This window comes from Psittacula echo, assembly GCF_963264785.1.
Source record: "Psittacula echo genome assembly, chromosome: 9".
Classification (NCBI taxonomy): domain Eukaryota; kingdom Metazoa; phylum Chordata; class Aves; order Psittaciformes; family Psittacidae; genus Psittacula; species Psittacula echo.
In genome coordinates this window covers 6,064,764-6,090,558 of record NC_137745.1, presented here as the reverse complement: position 1 = coordinate 6,090,558, position 25,795 = coordinate 6,064,764, and the positions used below count along the sequence as shown (strand labels likewise).

The following is a 25,795-nucleotide window of genomic DNA, read 5'->3' as shown; positions in this document are numbered from 1 at the left end:
ATCCTGCACTTGGCCTTGTTGAACTCCATGATGTTCACATGTTGCCACCTCTCCAGCCTGTCCATATCCCTCTGGATCCCATCCCTTCCCTCCAAGGTGTCGACTGCACCACACAGCTTGGTGTCATCAACAGACTTGCTGAAGATGCACTCGATCCGAATGAGTCAGGAACTGCTGGGAGTGAAAAACCCCCGAACAAAGGAATGCATGTGCAGATCCATTTGCAGTTAGGTGTGCAGATCATGTGGCGGGCAGCGCTCAGACCCGCAGCCACGGGTGCTAACGCCGCATTACCAGGCACTGTGCGTGAGCAGTTCCCGGTTCCCCTTTTCACGTGTGAAGGACTCTGGACAACGGCGGGCAGGCGCATCTGGGTCCTCCTTAGTAACCTCAGTAATCCGCAGTCATCTCCTCGCCCCGCGGATCCCCAGACCCGCCGGTGCCGGTGTTTCCGCAGGGACGGACGGGTCCGGGCGGCGGCACCTGCGGTGGGACTGGCGCTCCCCGCGGCACCTCTCCCGCCGCTCCACTGCCCGCGCCGCGGGGCGAGGCCCGGGGCCCGGGACCCTCCCATTGTCTCCGGCGGAGGCTGCGGGGGGGCGGGCCGGGGGGGGCCGGGGGCCGCCCTCCGCAGCCTCATTGGTGGCCGCCGAGCGCCGGTGCTTTAAATGGGCGCTCGCTGGGGAGCGCTTCTCATTGACAAAAGCGCGGCTGCGGGGCGGGTGAGGGGCTGGGCTGGGGCCGCCCTTGGGGGCGCGGCGGGGGCTGCCGCAGGGCTCGCGGCGGGTAGGGGCGCTCCGCGGGCCCGGAGCTGTGGGGAGCGGAGCGTGAGGCCGGCGCTGCGGGCAGGGCCGTGCTGCAGCGCGCAGGGGCGGGCCGCGGAGCCCCGGCAGCCGGCTCCCCCGGCACCCGCTCCGCGGCGCGCACACCCAGACAGGCGCACAGGCGGTGGTACCCGCCCCTTCTCTCCGCCGCCCTTCTCATCCCCGTCCATGGCGCTGAGGGCGGTAGCCCCCCGCTCCGCACGTAAGTAAGCGGCTCCGCACGCTCCTTTGTGCGCGGCCCTGCCAGCTCCCGCCGCAGGTGAGGCGGCTCCGGCACGCACCTGAGCCCGCGGCACCCCCGCGGCTGCCCGGACCCGCAGCCGCCGCGCTGCCGGGCGGGGAGGGGGGGCGGGCGGGCAGCGCGGCGGCTGCGGCTCGGCCCAGCCCGGGGGCCCGGCTCGCCGCCGCCCTCCCGTTTGGAAGCCCCGGGGCCGGGGTGCCCGCGGGCCGGGGAGCAGTGGCCGGTGCGTCAGGGCGCTGCTGTGCTGTGCCTTGCCCCTCGCAGGTGGCGGTGGGGCGGCCCGGAGCGGGCATGGACCACGGTGACCGCCCGAGCCCGGGGGCGGCGGCGGGAGCTGAAACCTCAGACCTCATGGAAACTGGGGGCGATGCCAGATCGGCACCTCGGCGGGGAGGCAGAAGAGGAGGCGGCGGCCGTGGCGGGGTTCCAGCAACTGCCGAGCCCGGCGCTCCCCCGGCTGCGGAGACGAGCATGAATATTGATGGCCCCGGCGGTGGCAGGAGGAGCAGGGCGGCCGCGGACGCTGCTGCAATGCCGGGGGGACCGGCCCCGCCGCCCCGCGCCCCTAGCTCCAGGGACCCCAAAATGGTCCATCAGCGTTTCCTGCGGAGGAGCGTGGTGGACTCGGACCAGGAGGAGCCCGCGTTCGACCTTCCCGAGTCGGAGCATCAGAGAAAAATCATCCTGCTCCCCAAAACCCGGAGGATAATTGCGGAGAGGGCGAAGGCAGGACACGGGCCCCCGGAGCCGGGCTGCCCGGGGTCTGAGCCTGCCGCTGGGCCGAGACCAGCGCCGGGCCCGGGCAGCGCCGCGAGCGCCGAGGAGCAGAAGGAACCTGGCAGGGATGTGGAGAGGAAAGAGGCGGCGGATGCTTCCAGAGATCAGAGCAAGGCTAAGAAAGACGAGCCCGAGGAGGAGGAGGCTGATATGAAAGCGGTTGCCACCTCGCTGGATGGCAGGTTCCTAAAGTTTGATATTGAACTCGGGAGGGGATCCTTCAAAACGGTCTATAAGGGTCTGGACACGGAGACGTGGGTGGAAGTCGCGTGGTGTGAACTTCAGGTAAGCTGAGCTCATCCTCCTGTGCTTTTTCTGCTTTGTAAGCCTAGAAGCTAAGGGCAACATGCCACTGTCATCTACAGAGCTCAGCTTTGAGCAGCCTTTATAGTCACCATTGCTTAGTATCCAGTGTCTAACTATAGCGCAATAATCTCATTGGCTCTGAATCTACCACCTTATGTACACTCCTCCCAGGCTTAACCCTCTCGGCCCTGGGGTCTGCCTGCTGACACGAAGGACATGAGCACAAGACCTGTCATATCGCAGAGAGGTTGTGAGTCACTCTTCGAATGCCCAAAGTATGCCAGAAAGAGCTAAACTGTGCTAGTCTTCCTCCCTACCCCTAACCTGTGCTTCAGGCTGGCCCCTCAGAAAGCAGCAGCTTGGTTGAGCAGCAGTGGAGAAGCAGGTGTGCATTAAAAAGAACACCAAACATAAATGAACTTAGGGTGCATTTGCAGGAATGAACTTTCCTTTTGCTTCAAACATCGATGAATTATGCTGTTGTAGAGACTGAAGATCTGCTGCCCCTTGCCCTTTCCCCTGCTCTGAAATGGTGATTGTTGCCAGATCTTGTGAATCAAACCTCCAAAAGTACCTTCAGTTAGATCAAAGACCTGCCTAGCCAAATATCTTTTAAGAGGAAGATTTTAAATAAAATATCTGATTTAAGGTCTAGTTGTTTAGAGTGAAGTATCCAGTAATACCTGCAGACAGTGAAGGTTTAGATAACTGCCTTTTGCTGGTTTGGGACATAAGGGTTACTCTTTTCTCTGGCTTTTATATTCTCACTTCTGCAAAAATTATGGTAGTATATGCTTATATTTTTGGTGAAGATTTTGTCTCTTTCCTACTTTTTCTGTTATGGCCCATTCAAATGGGCACTATCTAAGAGAACCGAAGACCATTTTTATTTCCATGAGCTATTACTCTAGTCTGAGTTAATATGTGATTTTTGGTGGGAACTAGAAGATTTAACTCTTACTTATAGCTTGAGGTCCTTAAACTTCTACTGGTTGACTGAGCTTCATGGCCTATGAAAGTATTTGAGAATAGCATGTCAATAATGTGGTATAATAAGCTGGAGCTCCTGATTGTTTATTTTTAATGCTGACCCAGTCTGTGTGTAAATCACTAGCAGAGCTGAGGATGGATGTACAGCACATCTTTATTGCCTAATGATGTCATTACACGACATAATCACAACTCCTCACAGCACCACTTCCTTAAGAAGTATGGGGAGCACTTCTCAGTCTTCATAATCATGTTCCCTTGGCTTTTATTAGACATAGATGCAGAACATGGGCAAAGTATGGCTCTGAGGACATGGTGGAGTGGTGGTGAGGGGTTTAACTCCTTTCTCCCCCTAGCCCAGAAGGGTTCTGCAGGACTTGTAGGGAAATGGGAAAGGCTGTGGGATTGCCAAGGGGATATAAAGGGGTTTTGAGGTGGGCACGGCTGGGAGAGTGTTGTGGGCAGGCCTGGGCTTTGGCTTCTGCTTGGAACTGTATCCTTCTTGGCAGCCTGAATTCATTGTGGATAATAACTGGGATGCTATCAGAGGGAAAGTTTTCCCACAGGAAGGGGCTGATGTTGGTCGTATGTGAGTCTGACCAGCACAAGCCAGCCCTGTCACTGCATAGCCATTGCGTGGATCAGGAATTCATCTTGGTGCCACATTCTCAGTGTGCTCTAGTAGAGGAACTGAAATGGGTGGATTTTCAATGTTCTTTCTCTAACAGAATAGCTTTAACTCCCAAAGACTGCCAGATGTGTGGGAGAACACAGGGCATTGGGTCATTTACACCTAAAAGATTGGGAGGGAAAAATTGCAGTATGAAGCTTGCCTGGTCATCGCATTCCTAGTTAGTTGTTTGGGTATTTGTCAGCCGACTGCATGTAAAGGAATAATTTGTAGTAACTGCGTCATTCTTACTGGTTTCCATTATATGTGCTTTGTCTTAATCTGATCTTACTACTAGATATTTTCACTTTAATACAGAATTTATGGAAAGAAAACTCATTACTTGACTGATTTAGAGAAAATGGTGTGAATCTCTAGAGGCAGGTGAGGGCTGCTGGTTCTCCTTGAACGCAGAGTCTGTCTGCCTGCAGGTTTGGAGGTGATGCCAAAGGCCAAGTGCCCTGAGATGGAGTGAGAATTTTGAAAGCCAGTACTTGAGGCTGGATTGAGAAGGCCCAACTGAATGACAAAAGACTTTAATCACCATGGGGATTAAAGCCTGTGTTTCTAGATTGAATTTGCATGAAGGAAGCAATTAGGGGAAGGTGTGAATAGCTGTGTGTTGTCTAGGGCTTTTTGACTTGTAGAGTACTCTCAATTCAGCTATGGAGTTTTATTGGGAAAACATTCAGAGGCTGCTATCAAGTGGTCACTTTATTCATGGCACTTTTGAAAGTCTTTGGGTAAGCTGTGCCAGTTAGATATGCCCTCGTTTGTCTCTTTCTTTGTAGAAATGTTAAGTTCAGACATAGATAGCAGAAGGCTGGAAGCCGCCACCACCATGTTGTTGAAGACAAAATGACTTCCTCTGCAACCTCATACCATCAACCCTCATCCCAGAGCCTGTCTGTGGAAAACCAGCAGTAAATTGTACTGTCTTCCTTGTGGAGATGCGCTTGTGCTTGTTACTTTTAGAGCTGGAGAGTTAAAAACAAGCAGCACTGAGGTTGCATGCAGGCATTAATCCTCTGTCCTGGCTCAGCATTTTTTCAGCCCAGTTGTACTGTTGCCTATGTCTTTTTCTTTTTTTCCTGTCTGTGTGTACAAAGACCTTGTGAGCTGTTTTTGTTCAGCGGGTTTATTTCATTGAAAAGATGGCTTAGGGTTCAGAACCAAAATCATAGCTTGGATTAGGGTAGGCTCCAAATGCCAACCAAACTAGGTCTGGGGTTTAGACCTGCCTGAAGACATGAAAAGCTATAGTCAGATTCTAGCTAGAAAATAGGTTTATTGTTCCTTCCTGAAAGTGAAGTATTGGAGCAGAATTAGTGTGCCCTTGCGATTTGGAAGGGTTTGCATTCTAAAGTTTCCAACAGTTATAATTAATTTTAATTGGTGGCATACAATTGCTGTGTGGAGTTGCACTCTGAAATAAAATGTTAGAAGATAGGGGTCTGACAATCTACTGCTGCCAAGCCAAATAATCTTTTTAGATGAATGGTTTAAAAATCCGTATTCTATTTCCCTTTGGAAACATATAGAGAACCTGGTACTCTATTTAGAACCTATCTCAAATGCAAAAACCTCATTGTACTTTAATGGTTTTGCTTGGACTATGAATGTTTAACTTGTTTGATTGTATTTAATTTTTAGTTGTCTTTGAAAATGTGGAAAGGGTGGACTGTCTCATCTTCCACTTGGAGCAGTCTGCTCTAGTGGAAGGTGTCCCTGCCTGTGTCAGAGGGTTGGGACTGGATGAGCTTTAAGGACCTTCCAACCCAAACCACTCTAGGATTTATCCTGCTGTGTCTGTACCTGTGGTGGGAAGGTCAGAAATGCCTGTTGGTGAGCACTGCGGAGAAGCCAGGCTTTTCCATTTTTTGCTTAAGGCTTGTTCTTCACTCTACCTAGTGGTGCTTAGATGGGTGCTGGTTTATTCGAGACACTTGGCCTCCAGGTACTCCATGTGAGAATGCATGGAAGTCCTTGATGCTTCCTGGGACAGAGGTCAGTTCAGGTATTGGATGTTAGAGGTATTTAAAGAGGTATGTGAGGGTGAAGGGTAGGCAGAGGTCAATTTTCCTTCCCTGCCCATATAGCTGAAATTAGAAATCAGGAGTATTAGAATAGCTCTGAGAGCATTTTCCAAATGGCCACCACACCAAGGGGTCTGTAATGCTGAAACAACCACAGATAGACATTCTGCCCTAAGGAGTGTTTGATTTCACTGTTTTCTGGCACTTTGTCATTGCCAGGTTTTTCAAACAGCCCAAACAAATAAAAGTACATTGTATGGCTCAAATCACTGCGATGTTCAGCAGTTTCACATTTTTGGAGGACATGGATCTTTACTGGAAGTCCAGTTGTAAATGTGGATGCATCTCTGAACCCTTCTTTCATTTGATACATATGCAGGATTAATATGGGAACAGATAATTTATTTTCTGTATCTTAATTTTTATTCCTTAAACAAGAAGCTCATCTAGATTGGCAGATAACTGACTAATTTTTAATATGGCATGAATATTCTAGACATGAAGTGAAATTAGGCTTTGTTTTATGTAAGGTGAATAAAAAGGGCAGTTAAAATCATTAATGCTAGACCTATGTGAACTTGCTATTTTTTGTTTCTAAGGCTGATGATCTTTCCTTGAAATGAAATGCTTGGTTGAAGTGGAGGAAGGGAGGAGAAGCATGCAGCTTATTGCTAAGTGTGTTACCTTACGTATGAGAGAAGGCTATGATGCCTGTAACTATTGATTTTAAGTTTTAAAGTGGTATTTTCCATCTTATGTCCACTTGAAGATCTGTGGTAGTTGCTTAAAGTGATAGCCAAGGTTCATGGCTCACATGCTGTCGGTTGAAAGTGGGAACCTGTAAAGTAGACAGTGTTAAAGCAAGTTCACTTTGCTTTAGCTGGCAAGTCACTTGTGGCTTGATGTGGAAGGAGGATGTCCTATGCCCCTGTATCAAGAATCCAGGGTTTATTGTTGGTTTGTTCAGGTTTTTCACTGCTGTGCTTTTGTAGTGTCCTTGTTGGCTGGCAGCATTCATCTGATGCTGCAACAGTAGCTGGTTATTCTTGATGCTATTAATTTATTGACTGGGTAAACTTTGTAGTGTAAATGAACAGAATGATTTAGAAAATCTGTTTGGGAGAAGAAAGGAGGGAGACTGTTTCAAAGCTTGAATCTGATACTGCTGTGTGCTCATATTAAACTAACTCTGAGACTAATTTTGTCTGTTTGGAGTTAATTCATGAGATAGTGACTTCTATTTAAATCTAAACAATTGGTTTATCTCTGCTTTACAGTGTCAATATGAAAACATTTGCCTGTATCACTGGTGTTTGTTAATATTGCTGTTGCCCTGACACAGAAGCAGGATAAGGATATGGTAGTGAACTATTAATAGACTGCTTCTCAAATTCAGTAAATAGAGCTGGGTCAAACTTAGATTCTGCTTTTGAATCAAACAAGGCTCCTTTCTTTCGCTTTTGAGTACATTTTGCCTGAAGATTGGTTGTGTGCTCTTGAATCGTGGTTAAACTCTTCCTGCTACATGTGTGGGTCCAGTTGCCGTTAAGAGGGAATAAAGTAACATGTGAACTTGGTGTAAAGGGTATTTCTGGTCCCTTTGGCCATCTCTTGCACGCAGCTGATGGGGGGAGGGAGGAAGTTGATGTTGCAACCTGTTGTCTTAGTAATGTTTCTGCTTGATGTGCAGTCTGACTTGTGTCTCTAATGTGCTTACATTTATGATCTTGTCTGGTGATAAGGGTGCAACAGAGGTCTGAAGGAAGTTCAATGGCACTCGTACTGTGCTAAAAGGGTGGCAATAGCAATTTAGCTGCTGGTTCCTAGAGTTAGTGTGTTTGCATGCTTTGAGAGATCAGAGATGCTGCAGAGTTTGGGAACAGTGATTCTTTGGGGCCTTCCTGCTCTATCTACCCATCCCTGTAAGGATTAGGTATGAAGAGATTGTTGAGGAGGGAGGTAGTGATAAATCTCTTGTGCTCTAGGAACCCCATGGGAATAGTAGGTTTGGGTTTGAGTGCTAGAAAGAGCTTGCTACAACTGTTTGATCAGGGGAAGTCTGGTGTTTAGACTTGCCATGATATAGCTGTGGATTACTGGCAGCAGGATACTTCCATGTGTGTGTTCAGTAGGTTCTGGGGTAGTTCTGGTGATAAATACAAACTAAACTTAAATAAAAGTTAAGTGCTGGTGCATGATACCTTGACAGCCTGTACCTATAAGAAAAGGGCGAACAAAGGCGTGTTATGTGAGATGTATGATTCTTGGAATTCCTGTTGGAAGAGATATCTTTGTTGCTCTGAAATAAGAGGGGTTTATGCAAGTAGTGTTTGGAGAAGTGTTCAAGGCCAGGCTGGAGGGGGCTTGGAGCAAGCTGCTCTAGTGGAAGGTGTCCCTGCCCATGGCAGTGGGTTGGAACTGGATGGGCTTTAAGGTCCCTTCCAACACAAACCATGTTGGGATTCTATGAATATCTGAAAGAGTCAGAACTCTTTTCTTTTGTCTTAAGTTTGTACATCTAAAATTGAAGTTACATCTGGAAATGCATTATTTCCCTGAAGTGATATTGGCCTTTTAGAGAACATGGGTGCTATCCCAATGCTGATTTTGGTGTGCCTGAAAATTAGCTTGGCAAAGAAGGGGAAATTTGGCCTTTTTTTGTGGAGTTGAGAAGTCAGCTAGAAACAACCTTCATCTAGCTTCTTGCTATTCCTGTGTAGCTCTGAAATGGAGGAACCAACTCGTCCTTTCTTCCTGCCCTTCTGCCTGCTCTGAAATGAGAAGGCTCCTTTTCTGCCAGGAGCAAGTATTGCAGTTATATTCTCTGCTTCAGTGAATAGCTGCAGCCTCTCCTGCAGTGGAGTGTGGACCAGTTGTTAACTGCAAGATGAATGATACTTTCAAATCTCTGCTGGATCTGGTGTGATGTTTAGAGAGAAGAGTCTTGCCTCCTCTTTGTCTCTATCTCACTTCAGCAGGACAAATAAAAAGGCTTTGATCAATTGGTGAAAGAGCATGAGCTGTTCAGTATGTTCTAAGAAGGAAGGTGTGCACCCTCATTGTCCGTACCTCTCTTCTCTTCCCTAAAAGTACTTGTAGATCTCCCTAAATCTGATTTCCACATAAGCCATAAAGTAGAGCCTGTTTCATGGGTTAGATTGATCCATTGCTCTGGAATGGACTAATCTTCATAAGCAGCTTCCCATATCCCTGAATCAAGTCTTTGTTCTCTCATGATGTTTATCCAGAACAGCTTGCTTGTCGGGAATTTTGTCCATTCTGAATTGTCTGTTCTGAATTCCAGAGTGTGGCATAGCTTCTGGGCTGTTCTGATTTTCTTCTTGCAGGTGATGATGTCTATGTAAAAGATAAGACACTGAGAAATTGATGCAAGAAGATTGCAAGTCCTTCTTGTTCTCATGTGTCTCCTGCAATCACCTGTGTTGTGGACACAGGGTGTCATGTCACTGAACAGCTTTGAGCCTTAGGAAGCATCTTAGTTGACAGCTGGTTGCATGTAAGGATTGATGAACTTACAGTTCTAAGTCAGTTGACAAAAATATATACCAAGAACTTTCTAGAGTGACTTGTTGTCAGCAGTGCCTTGGCTCACTCCCGATCTATCCAGTTAGTGGGGTGTGGTAGTATCACTTCTACTCAATCCCTGAAAGAAAAATAAGTGAACTCAAATAATTGGAGTCATCTTGAATATTACTTTTGGCAGATGTTCCTTCGCAGGCTTGAGTGATCTTAAGTACCTGGGTTTTCAGTTCACCCTCATCCCAACAATGCTTTCTAAGGAAAAATTGTTACTAAAAATGCATTAGTAAACATGCCATATCCTGTCTGACCCCACTGTGGCTACGGCATTACTCCAAATAAGTGGATTTCTGGAGTGGAGGGGATTTCTTCTCTCCTCAAGAATCTTCCATATAGCTCCACATGCTTTTTAATTCTCATCAGGTATCATAGTATACACAATTAGATTTTAGTAAGTGATTTACTGGAAAATAATTTTGCTTTATTGTGTTAATACGGTATAATGGCTGTGTAATGTGGTAGTTAAATATGCAGTGGGAGTAATGGGTAAAATGAGATGCCATATTATGGGAATATACATCTCATTTAAAATATCAAGGAAAGAGTAACTTAAGATCTAATACCATCTGTTCTTCAGTTGTTTGCTACAGAGGGATACAAAACACTTATTCATAAACTTGGAGGGAAACCGGAGAAAGCAGGCTCAAATAACATGTGTGGGGCTTTTTATTTGGCCATTTCTCTCCGAATTTAATCTGATCTTCATTGCCGACTTAAGGGAAAATGAAACACGTTTTAAGTAGTATTTCATCCTATCATGAATCTCAGCAGCACTTTACCCAAGTTAATTTGAATTAATGTAATTTTTGATTACGTTAAGCTTAAAATCATGGCTTTGATTCCTAGTGTTTGGATTTTTTCCTAAGAAAATGAAAACTTGAGAGGAAGTGGGCATGTTTCCGTGGTGCTAGTCCTTTTCTGCAATGCTTTTTGGGGAAAGCTGTACTGCATTTGGTTACTAAACTCCCAGTTTGCCTCTCTTTCTGATAATCCTACTGTAGTCCAGTTCTGAAAACTATTTAAAATTATTTTGACCTAACTCAGAGGATTTGAATGTAAGTCTGCATAGATGAATGCTGATTTCTTTTTTTCCTGTGTATGTTTATGCTTTTAGGGGAACTATCTTACCGTTTCCGTTAACTTTTTAGTCAGCTACTGGCCTTAATAAACTGTAGTTCTGTACCAAGCACAGGGATGTTGTTTTGTGTATTCCTGTGCTTGTCTAAACACCATTGTCAGGGATTCAAGTTCTTAAAACTGCCTATATCCCAGTAAGCCTGAAGAGCTGGAGGAAGGTTCTTTACCTAAATAATCAAACCTTATTGGTATTCTATAAAATCAGCTTTCATTAAAAAATGTAAAAGACAGTTGGTCACCTCCTCCTGAGAACAGAGGATTTTACAAAGGCATGGTAAGGCAGGCATTGCCTGTGTCTGCTTCTGCAATGGGTGATGCTTTCTCTTGCTGGTGTGTGCTTGAAGGAGTGAAGTTATGGTGTTTATTCCACATTTTTGAACAGGAAGCAGTGTTTCAACATTGCTTTTCCTGATGCTGTCTGGGTTTTATCAATCAGAGCAACATTTGGGTGACCCATTGTACTTGCTAGAGCAAATACAGCTGTGGTGGTTGGCTGAGCAGAATCAATCCTGCCTGTGAAAATAGGACACTGTAGGAGGGTGGGGGGGAAATCACAATTTCCAGTGCATGTATCTCATTGCTCCAGGCCTGTACAGAGCCCTGCTGAAACTTCTGGTGAGATCTAGACTTTGTAAAACCAGTTCCAGATAGGCTTATTTTGTTCTAGGCTTCATTGATGAATTAAGGAAAATTGCCATGGTTTATGTGTATTTCGGCTTGTTTTGTTTCTCTTTCCTATCTGTGTTTGGAGAATGGTTATAGATAATAAAGCAAGTGTTGCACTAATAAATGGACTTGCTTGTCTCTCAGTTACAGTAAGATCTGTATTGCCTTTGTGTATTAATAGAGGATGAGACTATCTTGTCCTTTAGCAAACAGCACAAACATAACCAATGGGGGTGGTTATTTATGTACTTAACGTTTGTGCATATATAAAATTAATAGGAGAAGTAGAGGAAAAGATACACAACCACTTGTATTAAGCCACAGGATATAGGGTAAAACAAATCAGTAAGAATGGCCTGGAATGGTTGCTTATAGCCCATCTGTAAGTCTTTCCAGGTTATGTGCTCCCTTGTGTGGTGTGTTTTGCACTTGTTCCTGGGGATGCAGCATCAGGCCCCACTGCACTCCAGGCTTCTGATTTTCTTTTTATTCTTGCACAAGCTGTAATAACTTGTGTAACATCTTTCATTGACCTTAATGAATTCAAAAAGGCTGAGCTGCCACAATGCCTAACTGAAGCCTGTGATGAACTTCCAGCAAAGGCAGATGGGAGCAAAGCAGGGAGAGAGAATGTGATATTTGGGACTTATTTGTGAGGTCCTTGTTAATTGCTAATAATAATTAATTTGAAGTGCTCTCAGCACTGTTTCAGGGAACAAATAGAGGTACTTTTCTGTGACTTCCTTCTAAAAAAAGTGAGAGGAAAGCTCCTGCTGATAATCTGCTGGTCTTCGAATATGTGGCAGACTCTTGAACTGGACTGGAGTTAATCTAAAGGAAGTTTGACCTGTAAGTTGTTCGAGGCTACTGAGAGCTGTTGAGCCCCATTGGTGTCAAGTAGCAGTGCTCATTTGGTCTTTAAATAGAAAATTCACTTTGGAGTCTCCATTTCAGACCTTAAGGACTCTCTGTTTAGGCTGGTCTCAGACCTATACCAGGCAGTGGGTGGTGAACTCGGCCTCTGGGGCTGCTTCTTATAAAGGCAGACAGGGCAACCTCTAAGATGTTGTTAGGCTCCATCCCTGGCAATGTTCAAGGCTGAGTTGGATGGGGCTTGGAGCAACCTGGTCTAGTGGAAGATGTCCTTGCCTGTGGCAAGGGGTTGGAACTGTATGAGCTTTAAGATCCTTTGCATGTGGCCATCCAGCCAATTCTTTACCCACCGAGTGGCCCATCCATCGAATTGATGTCTTGTCCAGTTTAGATACAAGGATGTCATGTGGGACAGTGTCAAATGCTTTGCAGAAGTCCAGGTAGATGATGTCAGCTGCTCTGCCCTTATCCATCCATTCTGTAGCGCCATCATAGAAGGCCACTCAATTGATCAGGCAGGATTTGCCATTTGTGAAGCCATGTTGGCTGTCACCAACCACCTCATTGTTTTTCTTGTGCCTTTGCATCAAAGCATTAAACACAAAGCTTCATTTACTGAAGTGTGTGTATACTTTTTCAGAGTTATCTCTTAGGTGGCTTGAAGGAGGGGGAGAACAGGCTAGTGCCCATTCACGCATGGGCTTCAAAGAAAACTTCTCTAAATAACTTTGGTTTGGGGCTCTTCTGTGTGAAATGAGAGACTTGAAATGATGGAGTTGGTGTATTCAGAAGTAACTTGCACATAAATGGGGCTGTGGGTGGTTATTGACTTTTGTGACACTAATAACTATCCATGTTTTTCTTTGTGATGTTGCTGAACAGCTCAATTTCTAGAAAGTGTCAGAGTGTGGTCTATGTTGGGAGAGAATCTCGTAGCGTGAAGATGGTGATAGAGAATGACTGAAACTGGAGGGTCTGCTATGAGGGGGTGGGTTAGCTCTGCCTGAACAGGGCTGAACAGGAAGTACACAGCTTGCTAACCTAGGACCCAACCATGAGATCATTGCTGCTGAACCCCATGTTCTCAGTGTGTGTGGGGTGACTGATGCTGATCTGGTTTTGTTACAGATTAGGAAAAGGATTACAGAGTGTTTCATTATCGCATTCCTGCATTCCTTTGCATTTTTCTAGGGAGGCTTTATCACAAATAGGTGCTACTTCATAAAAACTTTCCAGCAGGCTTTTTAAAACCAGTTTAATGGTTTTTCCTTCTTATTTCTTCCATGTTCTTTACCACCACCCCAAAGTTACAAGGACAGAGCCCTGCTCTTTAACACCTTCTGGTATATATAAATATGCTTGTTCCTTTTTCATGCCCCTTTTTTCTTAGAGGATCATCTTCACAGTTGCATGAAACTATCATCTTTGCTTAATCCCATAAAACACTGTTTCACTTCCCAGTCTGCCCATTGTGCATGCTGTTTTCTTGGGCAGCTGCTCTGTGCAGCAGTGGGGCTGACAGGGACAGCTGTAGTATTTCCTAATCTTTCTGAAAATCCTGATGAACCTGGGATGGAAGTTGGAATTTGCACAGAAATAAAGGAAAATGAATTGGCATCAAATGAGATGATATGATAAAGGCATTTTATAACCTCTTGAGCAATAATTGGTCTTTAGCAATGATTGATACAGGTAATCCAACTGCCTTGTTGATGCTTAGGTCCCCCAATTCTGATGCTGCAATTCATGTTTTAACAGTACACATGCTGTAAATGCTTTTTTTTTTCTTTTTCTTTTTTTTTTAAATGGTTTAATGGTTTTTCCTTCTTAAAAAAGCTTTGATAAAATTAATATATTGTGTATTTTATGCATGCTTTTGTTGCATCCCATCAGATGAAATTGTAATTAATGAATTCTGTTAAAGAAAGGAAAGAAGCCATTAAAACATTTTTACTAAGCTGAGTTTTGTGTGCAGGGAGAGCTCTGTAATTTCTTACGAATCTTTGTATCTTGAAAGATATATAGTGTATATTTCAAAATGGATTTCTGTCACAGGGAAACTGATGAAACCATCTTGTAGTTGGAGCCCTTGGTACCTAGGAAGATGCGAACTCCTGTGAAACTGCTTCTCCCAGTTTGGTTATTTCCGAATGTGCTTATCTATAGATTTTACAGACGCTAAGGTTGTGCTTTTTCTGCTGTTTTTCCTTCAGTGGGAGCAACTAGAGAATTTTCTTTCCCTTTAATATCAGATTACCTCATTACGAGGTGCTTTGTTTCTGTGATCCACTACCCTGGTTTACTGTGTATTGTGAGTAACAGTAGGTACACAGCATCAGTGTAGTCTTATTTCCTGAAGAAACAAATGCTGAAAACCAAACTTTGGGTTTACTTTTTTTTTCTTTCTGACAACCACTAGAAGTAACTGGAAGGGAGGAGTTTTCTTGGCCTTGGCTTGCTCTTCCTGAGTTAAAGTCTGTGGAAAGACGCCAAACTCCCAGGAAGTGGGGACGAGCACTGTAAGGAGAGCTGCAGTGTGTGCTGGTGGCATGTGTCCTGCAGAGATGCTGCTCTGCTGCTCCAGAGTGGTCCGGTGGGGATGGAGGGTGGCAGCAAGACTAGGGGTTGTTGGGGAGACCCTGGGTCCTACTGCTCCTGGGGCAGAGCTCTTCCATGCCCCACTGACAGCCTGGCAGAGCCTGTGCTATTTGTAGTGCTTATACAGTGCCTCAAAGAACACACTTGTGTAACAGTGGAGGGTGACTCTGCAGTCTATACAGAGGACACAGTAGAGTGTTTCAAGCCTGTTTTAAAGTCATTTCCCAGACTAGATGAATTAAGTAAAAACCACTCTTTGTTTATCATCATTACATCAAATCTGAGCAATGTTTTTCAGTTTTTCCATCAACTTAGTACAGTTCTGCATCTGTTTTTCTGAGAGGATACCTATTTAAGGGTCAAAGAGCTAGAATCTGTGACAAAGCAATGTTTAATTGCATCGATGTTAAAATGGAAGGACTGGTTTAGCTGGAAGTTCTTAACATGCTGAAATGTTAATTACTCTTAGAGATTTAAGACAGATGAGTAATTGGTCATGAAAGCCTGTTTACCTGTTTTAATGAGCTCAGTTTAAAACAAAGTATTTCTAAGGTGCTCATGTATCAAAGTTTTAGAATCCCTGGGCCAGAGTTTATACATGTGTTTCAATAAGCATTATATTCAGCCTGTGCTTTAAGCATGCTATGTGTTTTGAAGTGTAATGACATTCCCAGAGCAGCAGCTTTTTATCATGAGTCTGCCCAAAGCTACCGTGCAGATTTACCTGGTTTCAAAACAATTCCTTGCATTGATTGTGGTGTGATGATAGCAGGTCTTGAATGTTGCCTTGCAAGCTTAATGTGAATGTGAATGATTAAAGAGAGATGACAAAAGCAATTCTATAACTATATACAGTATACAGCAGTGGCAGTAAGAAGGCTTGTACTGAGCTGTAATCTCCACAAAGGAAGACACAATGCAAAATCAGCATATTTGCAAATGCATATATATACATTTATAACATAGCGAGAGAGTCAGCAGTTCAGTTGATAGACTTCTCCTTAACCCCAAACGTGGAGGCGAAAATATGTGCTTAAAAGCTTCCTCTGCTTTTCAAAGAAAACCCAGTAATTCTACCTTTCTTTAAAAAAACATTTTAAGGAACATTATAGCTGCTATCTGGGTTCATTTTGTAGTGTTAAGCCTTATTAAATAGCTGAAGTGATATCGCTGGTAACAGTGCTGAGAGTGGAGTGGGGAATTCATTAAGTAATGGCTGTGTTGTGATTTGATTTAGATTACTTTGGTGTCACCTGCTGGGTTGCTGTTTGCTTTCATATTTATGGAAAGGGTTTACTTGGTTTCCTTCGTCTTTACTTACTGCATATCTAGGAGATGTATGTGAGAGTTACTTTAAAAATAACCCCCAATAATGTGCAATCGTAATCAGTATCGATAAAATGTTTGTGCAGGTGAGAGAAATACAAGAATCTGAAATTGTCAATGTCCTCCTGAATTTAGTGAGTATTGAATAAGATAATTGCAATGAGCATTATTCTTTGTTCAAGGACCCTTTAAAGTATGTGGGTTTTTAAATAACTGCAGTATATGGCACTCTTAATTGTAGTGGTGCAGAATACATTGTGCGCTTCTGGTACGCAAACCATGTCTCCTGTATGGTTAAAACCCAAACAAAACCAGACTAAAATCTTCTTTGTTTGTGGATTCTCAAGTGCTTTCTTTAAAAGGTACCAGGATTGGGATTAGGTAGATTGTGAACTTGTTGGATAGAGTTCTATCAAAGCCTGCTTTTACAAATATTTTAACTGTTTCTTTACACTGCAGCTGATATATTGGCTTTCTCTTGAATCCTGTGTGCAAGATGGTGCTGACCATGTGCTAGCATGCTTGTAAGATGCTAGCAAATTGAGAAATTTGATCATTAAAATGAAGTTGCAGCCTCAAGGAAGGCTGTGCTAGAACTTTTATCTTATTGCACTCAAGAAGTTGCTCTTAGCATTTCTAAATTTGAAAACTTATGAAAACAAAGCTTGAAGATAAGATACTTTAAGTAGATCACTTTGTGACTTGTAAGTTTTTCATCAATCTTAAACACGCTCTGGTGTCCTTGTATGAGATGATAATCCATATTTAGATTTTAATGTTTTATTATTATTACTTTTATTGATGATATTCAAACCATTCAGTACTTTGGAAATTGGCTGAATCCATTGGCAAGACCAGTCCAGGCTCCTCCTACAAGAGTCCTTTGCCAAATACTTTGAGCACCCTTTTCTGGGATACCTAGAATTTAACTACAACTACTTGGAACCTCTTGAAGCTCCAACCTGTACATATGTAGTCTTGTGGACTAAAACAAAAACTTTTAGAAAAGGAATTATATTTGCAGTAAATCAAATTACATTCTTTCACAAAACCACAGACTGGTTTGTGTTGGAAGGGACCTTAAAGCTCACCCAGTTCCAACCCCTGCCATGGGCAGGGACACCTTCCACTAGAGCAGGTTGCTCCAAGCCCCTGTGTCCAACCTGGCCTTGAACACTGCCAGGGATGGGGCAGCCACAGCTTCTCTGGGCACCCTGTGCCAGCGCCTCAGCACCCTCACAGGGAAGAGCTTCTGCCTAAGAGCTCATCTCAGTCTCTCCTCTGGCAGGTTAAAGCCATTTCCCTTGTCCTGTTCCTACAGGCCCTTGTCCAAAGCCCCTCTCCAGGTTTCCTGCAGCCCCTTTAGGCACTGGAGCTGCTCTAAGGTCTCCCCTTCAGGAGCCTTCTCTTCTCCAGGCTGCCCCAGCCCAGCTCTCTCAGCCTGGCTCCAGAGCAGAGCTGCTCCAGCCCTCACAGCATCTCCATGGCCTCCTCTGGACTCACTGCAACAGCTCCACGTCCCTCTTGTGCTGCTGCCCCAGAGCTGGATCAGGACTGCAGGTTTTAAAAGTGCTGATATAAGTTGAGTGTTCTTTGAAAACTTTCTCATCTAGAGCTGGATGAAAACCAAGCTTTTGCCAAAATAAAAGGCTCAGTATAGTGTGCTGATAGTAATGCATTCCCAGGGAGGCTGCCCACCACTCTTTCTTTGCACTGCAGCAGGGAAATACCAGAGATTATTTCTCAGATCAGGTTAACTGAAAGAGTGGAAAGGGGTTAGGAGAAACTTTCTGGATTTAATGTCATAGATGGGGGGAAAGAGTGGGAAGGGCTGATCTGGCACATGCTGGGATGTGCTTCCTTCCTGGGTGAGAAATGCATGTTGTGTCTCTGTGGCTGGCAGCTACAGGATGTTTGTGCTGGGAGCAGGCACCTGAAATGCACCTCTAATAATGTACTTTTCATGTATGTATTATTAAAGTGGGAATTAAGTTTATTTTTCCCATGGAAATGTCTTGAGAGAAAGGGCTGTGATAAGAGAAACTTCTTCAGCCAGCCTTGTGCTGGTTGTCAGGGAGAAAACTCCCAGAATCTTCTACTTGCATTTCTCCAGCTCTATAAAAGGCTATGGAAATTTAAATGCAATTAAGAAACTCTCCCAGGCTTATTTTTTATCCTTTTAAAGTTCAATAGACCAGGATGTTTTATTTCCTACACCTGTATTTCCTGGTTCCTCTCAGAACTGCAGATTAGGGCTCATCTTTTCCCATGGCAACCTCATTAGTTGGAAGTTGGAAATATTAAAACCTATTAAAGTCTGAGCCTGCCAGGTTTTTGGAAAAGTTTGCTTGTGTGTGTTTAATAAGTTGCAAAATCTTATCTCCATGTGAAATGTCTTGATGTTATGGTGTGTGGACTTTGTGTTTGGTTCTTCTTGGCAACTTAATTATCTTACCTGTTGAAAGCTGCTGGCAGCAGCGATGGTTGTGCCAGAGTGTGCCCACCAGCTCTGCACCAGAGCAGGGCGTTGGGTACATCACAGCAGGACCATGGGCTCCCCTTGGTCATCTGTAGGGTGGGAATCTGGGAGTTTGTGGATTGGATTTGTAGGCCAAACCTCTGCTGATGTATTTCTTTCCAATCCTATTTTTGTCTCCTACATTTGAAACCATTTTTCTTCAGGGTAATGTTCTGGAAGACCTAATGTAGTTAATAGACTTTTAAAAAAGCCAACCAAACCAACTAAAACACCCTGCTGGGAAGGAAAGGTCATCACAGAGCTTTTAATTTGAAGTCCGACCAAACAGATGTGGTATTTAATCAGTCTTTCCTTGGAACAGCAGCCAACATATAACAGCCATAATAAGAAAAGTATTACTTACATCCTTTTCTCAGTCTCACTGCAGGTCCTCCAAACCCATACACACAGGCCTGTGGTGGCTTCCTTTAAGTGTGTCAGTTTGGTTTCTGGTTTGTGGTGTTTGTATTTGCTTGTTGTTTGTATTTTCTGTGTAAGTTTCTGGCAAACACTGAGGCGTGTCCTGGTTTACCAACCAAAACTTGCTGTGCTTCATCCAGGTAGTTATTCTTGCTGATGCTATTGTAAGGGATCTGTTGTGGTTTAAATATATTGTCTGAATTCTGAAGCGACCTATTTCTATAGTTCCTTCCAAGTCCTGTTTCAGGCTGGGTGAGCTCTGTTGTGTTACTCCAGTTAAGGGATGTCTTTTGTTCTGGATTTAAGTGCACATCTTTTTCTTTCTCAAGAGCCTTCAACTTTAATTGGGTGAAGAAATTCTTTCCTCACTTTGCATAATAATTTAAATGAACTATTATGTCTCAAATCCAACTTTTATAATAAAAGAAAGCAAGGCACATCATACCAGGCTGTGCTGGATGATGCACTTCATTCAGTTAACGAACATCTTCTGTATGAAGTTAAAAATATGAAAAAAAAATCACAGATTCGTCTGTGATGAAAGAACAATATTTCTGAGCTGTTGCAGAGCTGGAGAGAGATTGGCTTTGGAGGAATTTCAGTGCGTTTCTTAATCATAAGAAATGGAGCTTTGACAGCAGAGGCTGAGGGTTTGTCTCCCCAAATGGCCTCTGTATCTCCTCTCCACACAGTGTGGGACGGGATGCTCAGGGAGTGCTGGACCAACCTCTACCCATGGGGCAGCGAGCCTGGCAAGAGGGAGTCTGGCAAAGCGTGGAGCAGTGCAAGAAAGCAAAAATTACTTGGGTTATTTGCTGTGAAATCTGCTGGCTCAGCAATGCCTGTGTAGGTGCTTCGGGGATGGGAAACAAGCTGCAACGGGATCAGTGGGGGGTGGTTGGGTGCTTGGTGGTTGTAGCCATGAGGCTCCTGGTAAGCCCTGCAGGTGCTGCTCTCCTTTAGCTGTTCTGCTGGCATGGGCAGACAGGTGAATAATTAAAGTTGTTTGGAAAGGGGGAAGTCTAAAGGAGCTCTGAAAATTCAGCTTCAGATTAGACCACTGTTAGTGCTTTTTCTCCCCCTGCATGTGTTTCTGCAGAGGCTGTGCCTCTTGGTGGGCAGACTTTGAAAGCATGGTCCTGTGTGGTATTACGGCAAGATGATGATTCATGAGACTGACTTCCTAATGTTCCTTCGTCTCAAAGTTGCTGTGAATGTACAAGGGAAAATGTGGTTAAAGCTGATATTGGAGAGCTTCGTCCACATGCAGAGGCACAGTTATATAATGTGGATATAAAGGACAACAAGTACTGTCATCTGCTAGCAAATTGTAGGACAACTAAAATGTGACTGCTTAGGAAAGCAGGCTGAGCATTAAACACCAGCACACAAAGAGAGTGGGATTATTCCAGACCTTGTATGTTTGATCCCCAAATGTTTGTATGATATTCACCACTCTTCAGGCACAGCAGAAGGAAAATGCATTTCAGGAAAGAGTTAATTAAGGTCTTTGGATGAGTAAGTCATGCAAATGGCATTGTCTCTGTGTCAGGCACACTGAGGGCTTTCTGCCCCGATGGGCTGTGCAGTAGCCTGGAACCTGATATGCACCCAGCTTGTGTCAGCCTGAATTTGGCCACTGATGGAAATCACATTACACTGGTCTGGTTTTTGGATTTGTCTTTTTTTCTGGGAGGTAAGGAGGGAATAAAGTCATGTCAGTGCAGCGAAAAATAGTGAAGGCACTTCAAGTGTTTTCCAAGGGAAGATAAACTGTATGAATGGATGATTGCAAGGGGCATGGCATGGAGGGAGGAGAGGAATGAAGGGGTGAGGTAAATGGAGATGGGTGGTTGTGGAGAAGGGGAAGTCCAGAGGCTGGGAACTGTGGGCAATGTGCAGTCAGGGTGCGGTATGCCTTTGCATCTCCTCTCTCCTGGGATTGCCTAAACCATCCTTCCCTTGCTCCTCCACCTGAGCTGAAGCTAACCTGATTCTTTAACGTGAGATGGGATTTGGAGGACTTCTTCCTTCTGGGTAATATTTTGCCCAGATTGTTCTTTCTCTTGTATGTTACATATGCAGTGAGCCATGGAAAAGCTCCAAGTCTTCTCTGCCTTTCTGGTGTGACACAGGGTCTGTGCTGCTCTTCAGCTGTTTTGCTGAGCAGGACCTTTCCTGTCTGCTTTGCATGGTAGGAAATGAGAGCAGGCATCTTGTGCACAGAGCAGCTGTGGTGCTGGTGCTGTGGGTGAGCCTGCCCAGAGGGTGAGGTTGTGAACTCAGTCCCTGGGAAAGGAGAAGGTGCTGGTGAGAATGAGCAGCACAATCCCCTCAGAGGCACTGGTTTAGTAGGGCATCTAATTGAGATGTATGAGCCTCTTCAAACCTTTCGGAGCACTGCTTCTATTTAAAGATTAATATCCCGAGTATTGCAGTGCCTATAGACTTGTATGGATTCTTTTCCGTCTAAATGGGGTGTCTTGTCTCATGGCTCTAAGGCAGAGTGAGCGCACCAGGATACCCACAAGGTTTTCCTGAAAATAGATTAGGGCAGTATTGTGTTCCAGATCTCACAGGTAAACTAAATAGCTCACAGTCTGAACAGTCATATTAACCTCAACTGGATGCTGACCATGGAAATGCTGTCTAGTTTTCAGACTTAATAATAACCAACAATCTGTGAAGCACCTACTGAATCTCTGCTGTTTCAAAAAGCTGGGATATGTATTGGCAGGTGAGGGTTGGGGTTGCATGCCATGAACTCTGCCTTCAACTGATGCTTCCCAATCTCCTGATCTTAATGTACAAAATGTTGGACATTTCCCTTGGATAACTAACAGCATGCTATCCGGTGTGAACCACCTCATCTCACTTCAAGGAAGATGTGGACTAGTTGGTCAGAATCCAGCATGTGGCTATAAAAGCAAGCAGAGATCTTGAGTGCATGGCTGGTAGTGAGATGTGGTTTGTCCAGTCTGGGGAGGAGGTGGCTGAGGTGAAGATGTTTAAGATAAAGGTATTTGAAGAATACCCCTAAAACTTACTTAAAAGAAGAGCTGAATAAATGATTCTTCGTGTCCACTATGTTCAGGCAAAGAATTGATGGAAAATGAAACTGTGTTTAGTCCAGGGAGATGTAGGTTGGACAAAAGGGAAAACTTTCCAACTAAGAGCCGTTAAGCATTGACAGATACTCTGTATGGAGGCTCACTGGTGCTGGTGGGCAGGTCTGTCAGGAGTAATTTAGAAATCGTTGCTCCTGTCTTGCAGCCAGGGTGTAGACTAGTGGCATTTCCCAGTGATTTCGAGACTCAATTGCTACAATTGTCTTTTTCTGTGCTTTGGCATTGGTCACATGCAGGGCTAAGAGGTTTGCATTTATATTGATCTGGTGAGTCCTGTGAGCCCTGTTATTTCAGTCAGTGCATCATTTATGCAAATGTGGTTTAGTTGGGTCAGGAGCCAACCTAAACTGAACAGTCATAAGTCATTTTTAAATTGGGCTGTTGGCAAAGTTATATTTGCATTTATTTTGTTAAGAGTGCATTGAACTGGTTTCAAATAGCGTAAGTGTATGGTGCAGCTTCAAATAATAGCCCACAAAAAATGTCCTCATTTTGTGTATAGAGGAATCAAGCACCTAAGAGAAGCAGCAACTTGTCTGGGTGCAGAAACTACCCTTAACAGTTGTGGGCACTGTCTTCAGGAAGGAAGGATATGTCATGTTAGGGCCACAAGAGTGATTAAGTGAATGAAGAACCTTGCTTATAAAGTAAGACTAGACTTTAGCTCAGTTAGTCTGGCGAACCAAGAGGGGCTAGCTCTGTAGAAATGCAAAGTGAGGGAAAACTCACTAGAAGGGAGAGAGCCTTAAGGCTGAAGTTGGCTTAGGAAACAGTGTTTGTCAACTGGTCTTGAGTAACCTAAGCAAAGAGGCATAAGGTTTTGGGACAGCTTTGCTTTGAATGGCATGACAAGAATTTGGATTGTTCTAAGATGAAGGGTGTTGAATTCGTGAGCCAGATTACCTGGCATATCCTGCAGTTGGCCTCCCAAGTTCTTATGTCAGAGGCTTCCACGAGAAGGAACATTTCCTGCTAAGAGCTTGAGCTATTCCCCAAAAGTCAGGAGCCTTATTGTGAAACTGTTCAGGTTTGATCCAACACCTGCAATGTGCCAAGTAGAAACTTCAGAGAGAGAAATATTAAAAAACCCGAACCCCAAAAACGCTGCAATTTGGAAATCTCTGTTTCCTAAGTGCTCCTACTGCTTGTGAATTGCTGTTTGGTTTTAAGTTTTAGTGGTCTGCTGTATCCTGAAGTCAGGTCAGGTTTGCAGCTGCACAAACTGAGTTTTAAACATACCTGTAGAAATAAAGCTTTGTGTTTTCTGGAGTGTGCTTGCTATTTAAAAAACAAAAAGGAAGAAAGGCTCTCCTTCTGTTCATGAGCGATGGTGCCTCTCAGGTTATGCATTTACACTTTGGTTTATAGACTTGGTTTTTGTTGGAGTTACTGGCAGTGGCTGAAGGCTCAGAGACAGAAACCCAAGTGTCTGATGCCAGCAAAGCCTTGAATTTGAGAGCAGATAAACTGCTGTAACCTGCTGGTTGCATATCTAGTACAGAACAGTATAAACAGTTCTTAAGCAAAATGTTCTGTGCAAGTAAACTGTCCAACGCCCTCAGCATGCAGAGATGGTCACTGTGCTTCAGCAGCTGGGCCACTGAAGCCTCAGAGCAGAGGAGGAGCAAGGGGAGCGGGAAGCATCGCTGCGTGGCCATGGCTCTTCCTGTCTCACCACTGTCCTGGGGCTCATCTCCCAGCTGAAATGATGAGGTCATTGATTTTGTCATTGATTTTGACACTGATTTTGTCAGCCTTACTTTCTTGAGCTTTATGTTATGGATATGGAAGTGGTGGTAGAGTGTTCCCTGTAGATGCTGAAGTTTCCTGCTGTCTTTCTGGTTTTCTTTTAAGTAGCCTACTTGTGTTGATGTTCCCCCTCGACCAAGTCAGAAAAAGGTTTTCAGTCACTGTTTCTACAACTTGATTTGAAGGGGAACTGCACATCATAGAGTGAGCCTGCAGGATGGAGGAGGCTTTTCTTGATGCTTTCTAGAACTGCTGCATTTATGAGCATTTGCCAAAGCTGCTGTTTTAAGGACACTGTCTTTCTCAGGTGTATCAAGTGTCTTGTTAGATTCTGCTCAGTCTAATCTAAATCTAGATTAGAGAATCTAGATCTGGTGTCTATATTGTCAGAACATACAAAGTGGATTTGGGTTGTGGTAGAGGAAAAATACAACCCTTAAATCTCATCAGCAATGAAGCATTAATGTGTAATTTTTTGGCTGAGGCTAAAACACTGGGGCTAGTGCTTGGTTTTCCATAAAGCCTCATCTCTTGAGAGTAGGTCTCCTGTTACTGGCTGGGTGCATATTTAGTGAAGCATCCAGGTAAATAAGACTAGAAGAAATCACTGGTTATTAACTTAAGGTTGGTTAAGAGAAACAGTAGTAATAAAAGAGAAAATAATTTGATTTGTTATAGTGGTAAATCTAGCTATAACTTGGTTACTGTAGTGTCTTTATGTTGAAGGGTTTTTTTTGTGAAATAATAACACTTTATTGGAAGGATAATTGCTTGTTTTACTAGGCATTATTTTAACACAAAGTACTGTTTCTGTAAGGACACAAATAAGTGCATTTGTCCTTCTCCCTTCCTGTCTTTCTCTCAAAGTTATGTGATTGCTTTTCCTGCTTCTAAAGCCTTGATCTGGTGCAAGAATTGAATGGAAATGGTGTTCCTATTATGGCAAAGGTTTATGTTTGTGAGCCATGACATCAATCACACCTGCTTGCCTTCTAAATGCTTCCTATGGCAAGAACATCTGTTTAGGAGAATACCACCGATCCCTATGGGATGGTTTTCCATATGCTCCTGTTTCAGGATAGAATTAAACCAATGGTCCTTGACAGTGTTTTCTTAACCAAAAATGGGTCCTTGTGCTTCTGTTAACAGAACATGAATAGTAATAATGGCATGAATCACTTCCACTAGTGCTCTTCTGGAGAGTGATGCAACGTCTATGTGCCTTGAACCGTTCTTTTGCGCACGAAGGCAGATGGTGTTAGACAAATCAGATAAGCGTCATATGCCCAATCTGGTGCTGCCTGGCATAGTAACAGGGTAATGATTTATAGGATGAAGAGCTTGGAGGTATGGTTACCACCAGAAGGATGGAAACAGAGCTCCTGTATGATTTCCTGAGACAGGAGTATAGCAGCTGAGTGTGCGCAAGTTTCTGTTCTGGCTGGTTCTCAGATAGGTGTTCGTCAGGCTGTACATGCACCATAAATCCTACGTGTTCTGGGTGCCTGGGCTTGCAGGGTGGCTGCCTTGCAGCTGCACCATAGGTATATGGATAGTCTTCCGTGGGAATCTTGCAGAAAAGGACAGCCCAAATGAGTTCAGATGGGCTGTGATTTCTCCCTGCATCTGTCTCATCCTGGAAAATTGTAGCCTGGCAAAATTAGCATCTGAAAAAACCGTTGTGGTCCTGGCATGGCTGAGAAATGAATTCTAATTCACTGCACAATATTTATAATAAAGCTTTAATTTGGAGAGTCTTGTGAAGGCTCAGCAATCCCTCACAGCTTTCAGGAGAGAGAACCACTATTAGTATTGAGCTGTGCGTGCACACTGGGGTAAGCAGATGCCAAGTTACACAGTACTTTCCCTCCCGCTCCTTCTCCGCCACGTTTTTGAACTCTTTGTACTTTTTTCTCTAGCATACACATAAAAGTGC

At 44.3% G+C, this 25,795-nt stretch overlaps 1 protein-coding gene across 1 annotated transcript in view; it reads left to right on the top strand.

The window, feature by feature from the left end:
- Positions 1-1,356: 1,356 nt before the first annotated feature.
- WNK2 (WNK lysine deficient protein kinase 2) overlaps positions 1,357-25,795 on the top strand; it is a gene marked incomplete at both ends in the record, with an annotated part of 111,493 nt that continues 87,054 nt past the window's right edge. The window contains one exon of the mRNA XM_080625531.1: positions 1,357-2,127. Within this exon, the coding sequence (XP_080481657.1) occupies positions 1,357-2,127 (771 nt within the window). The remainder of the gene's footprint in view (positions 2,128-25,795) is intronic.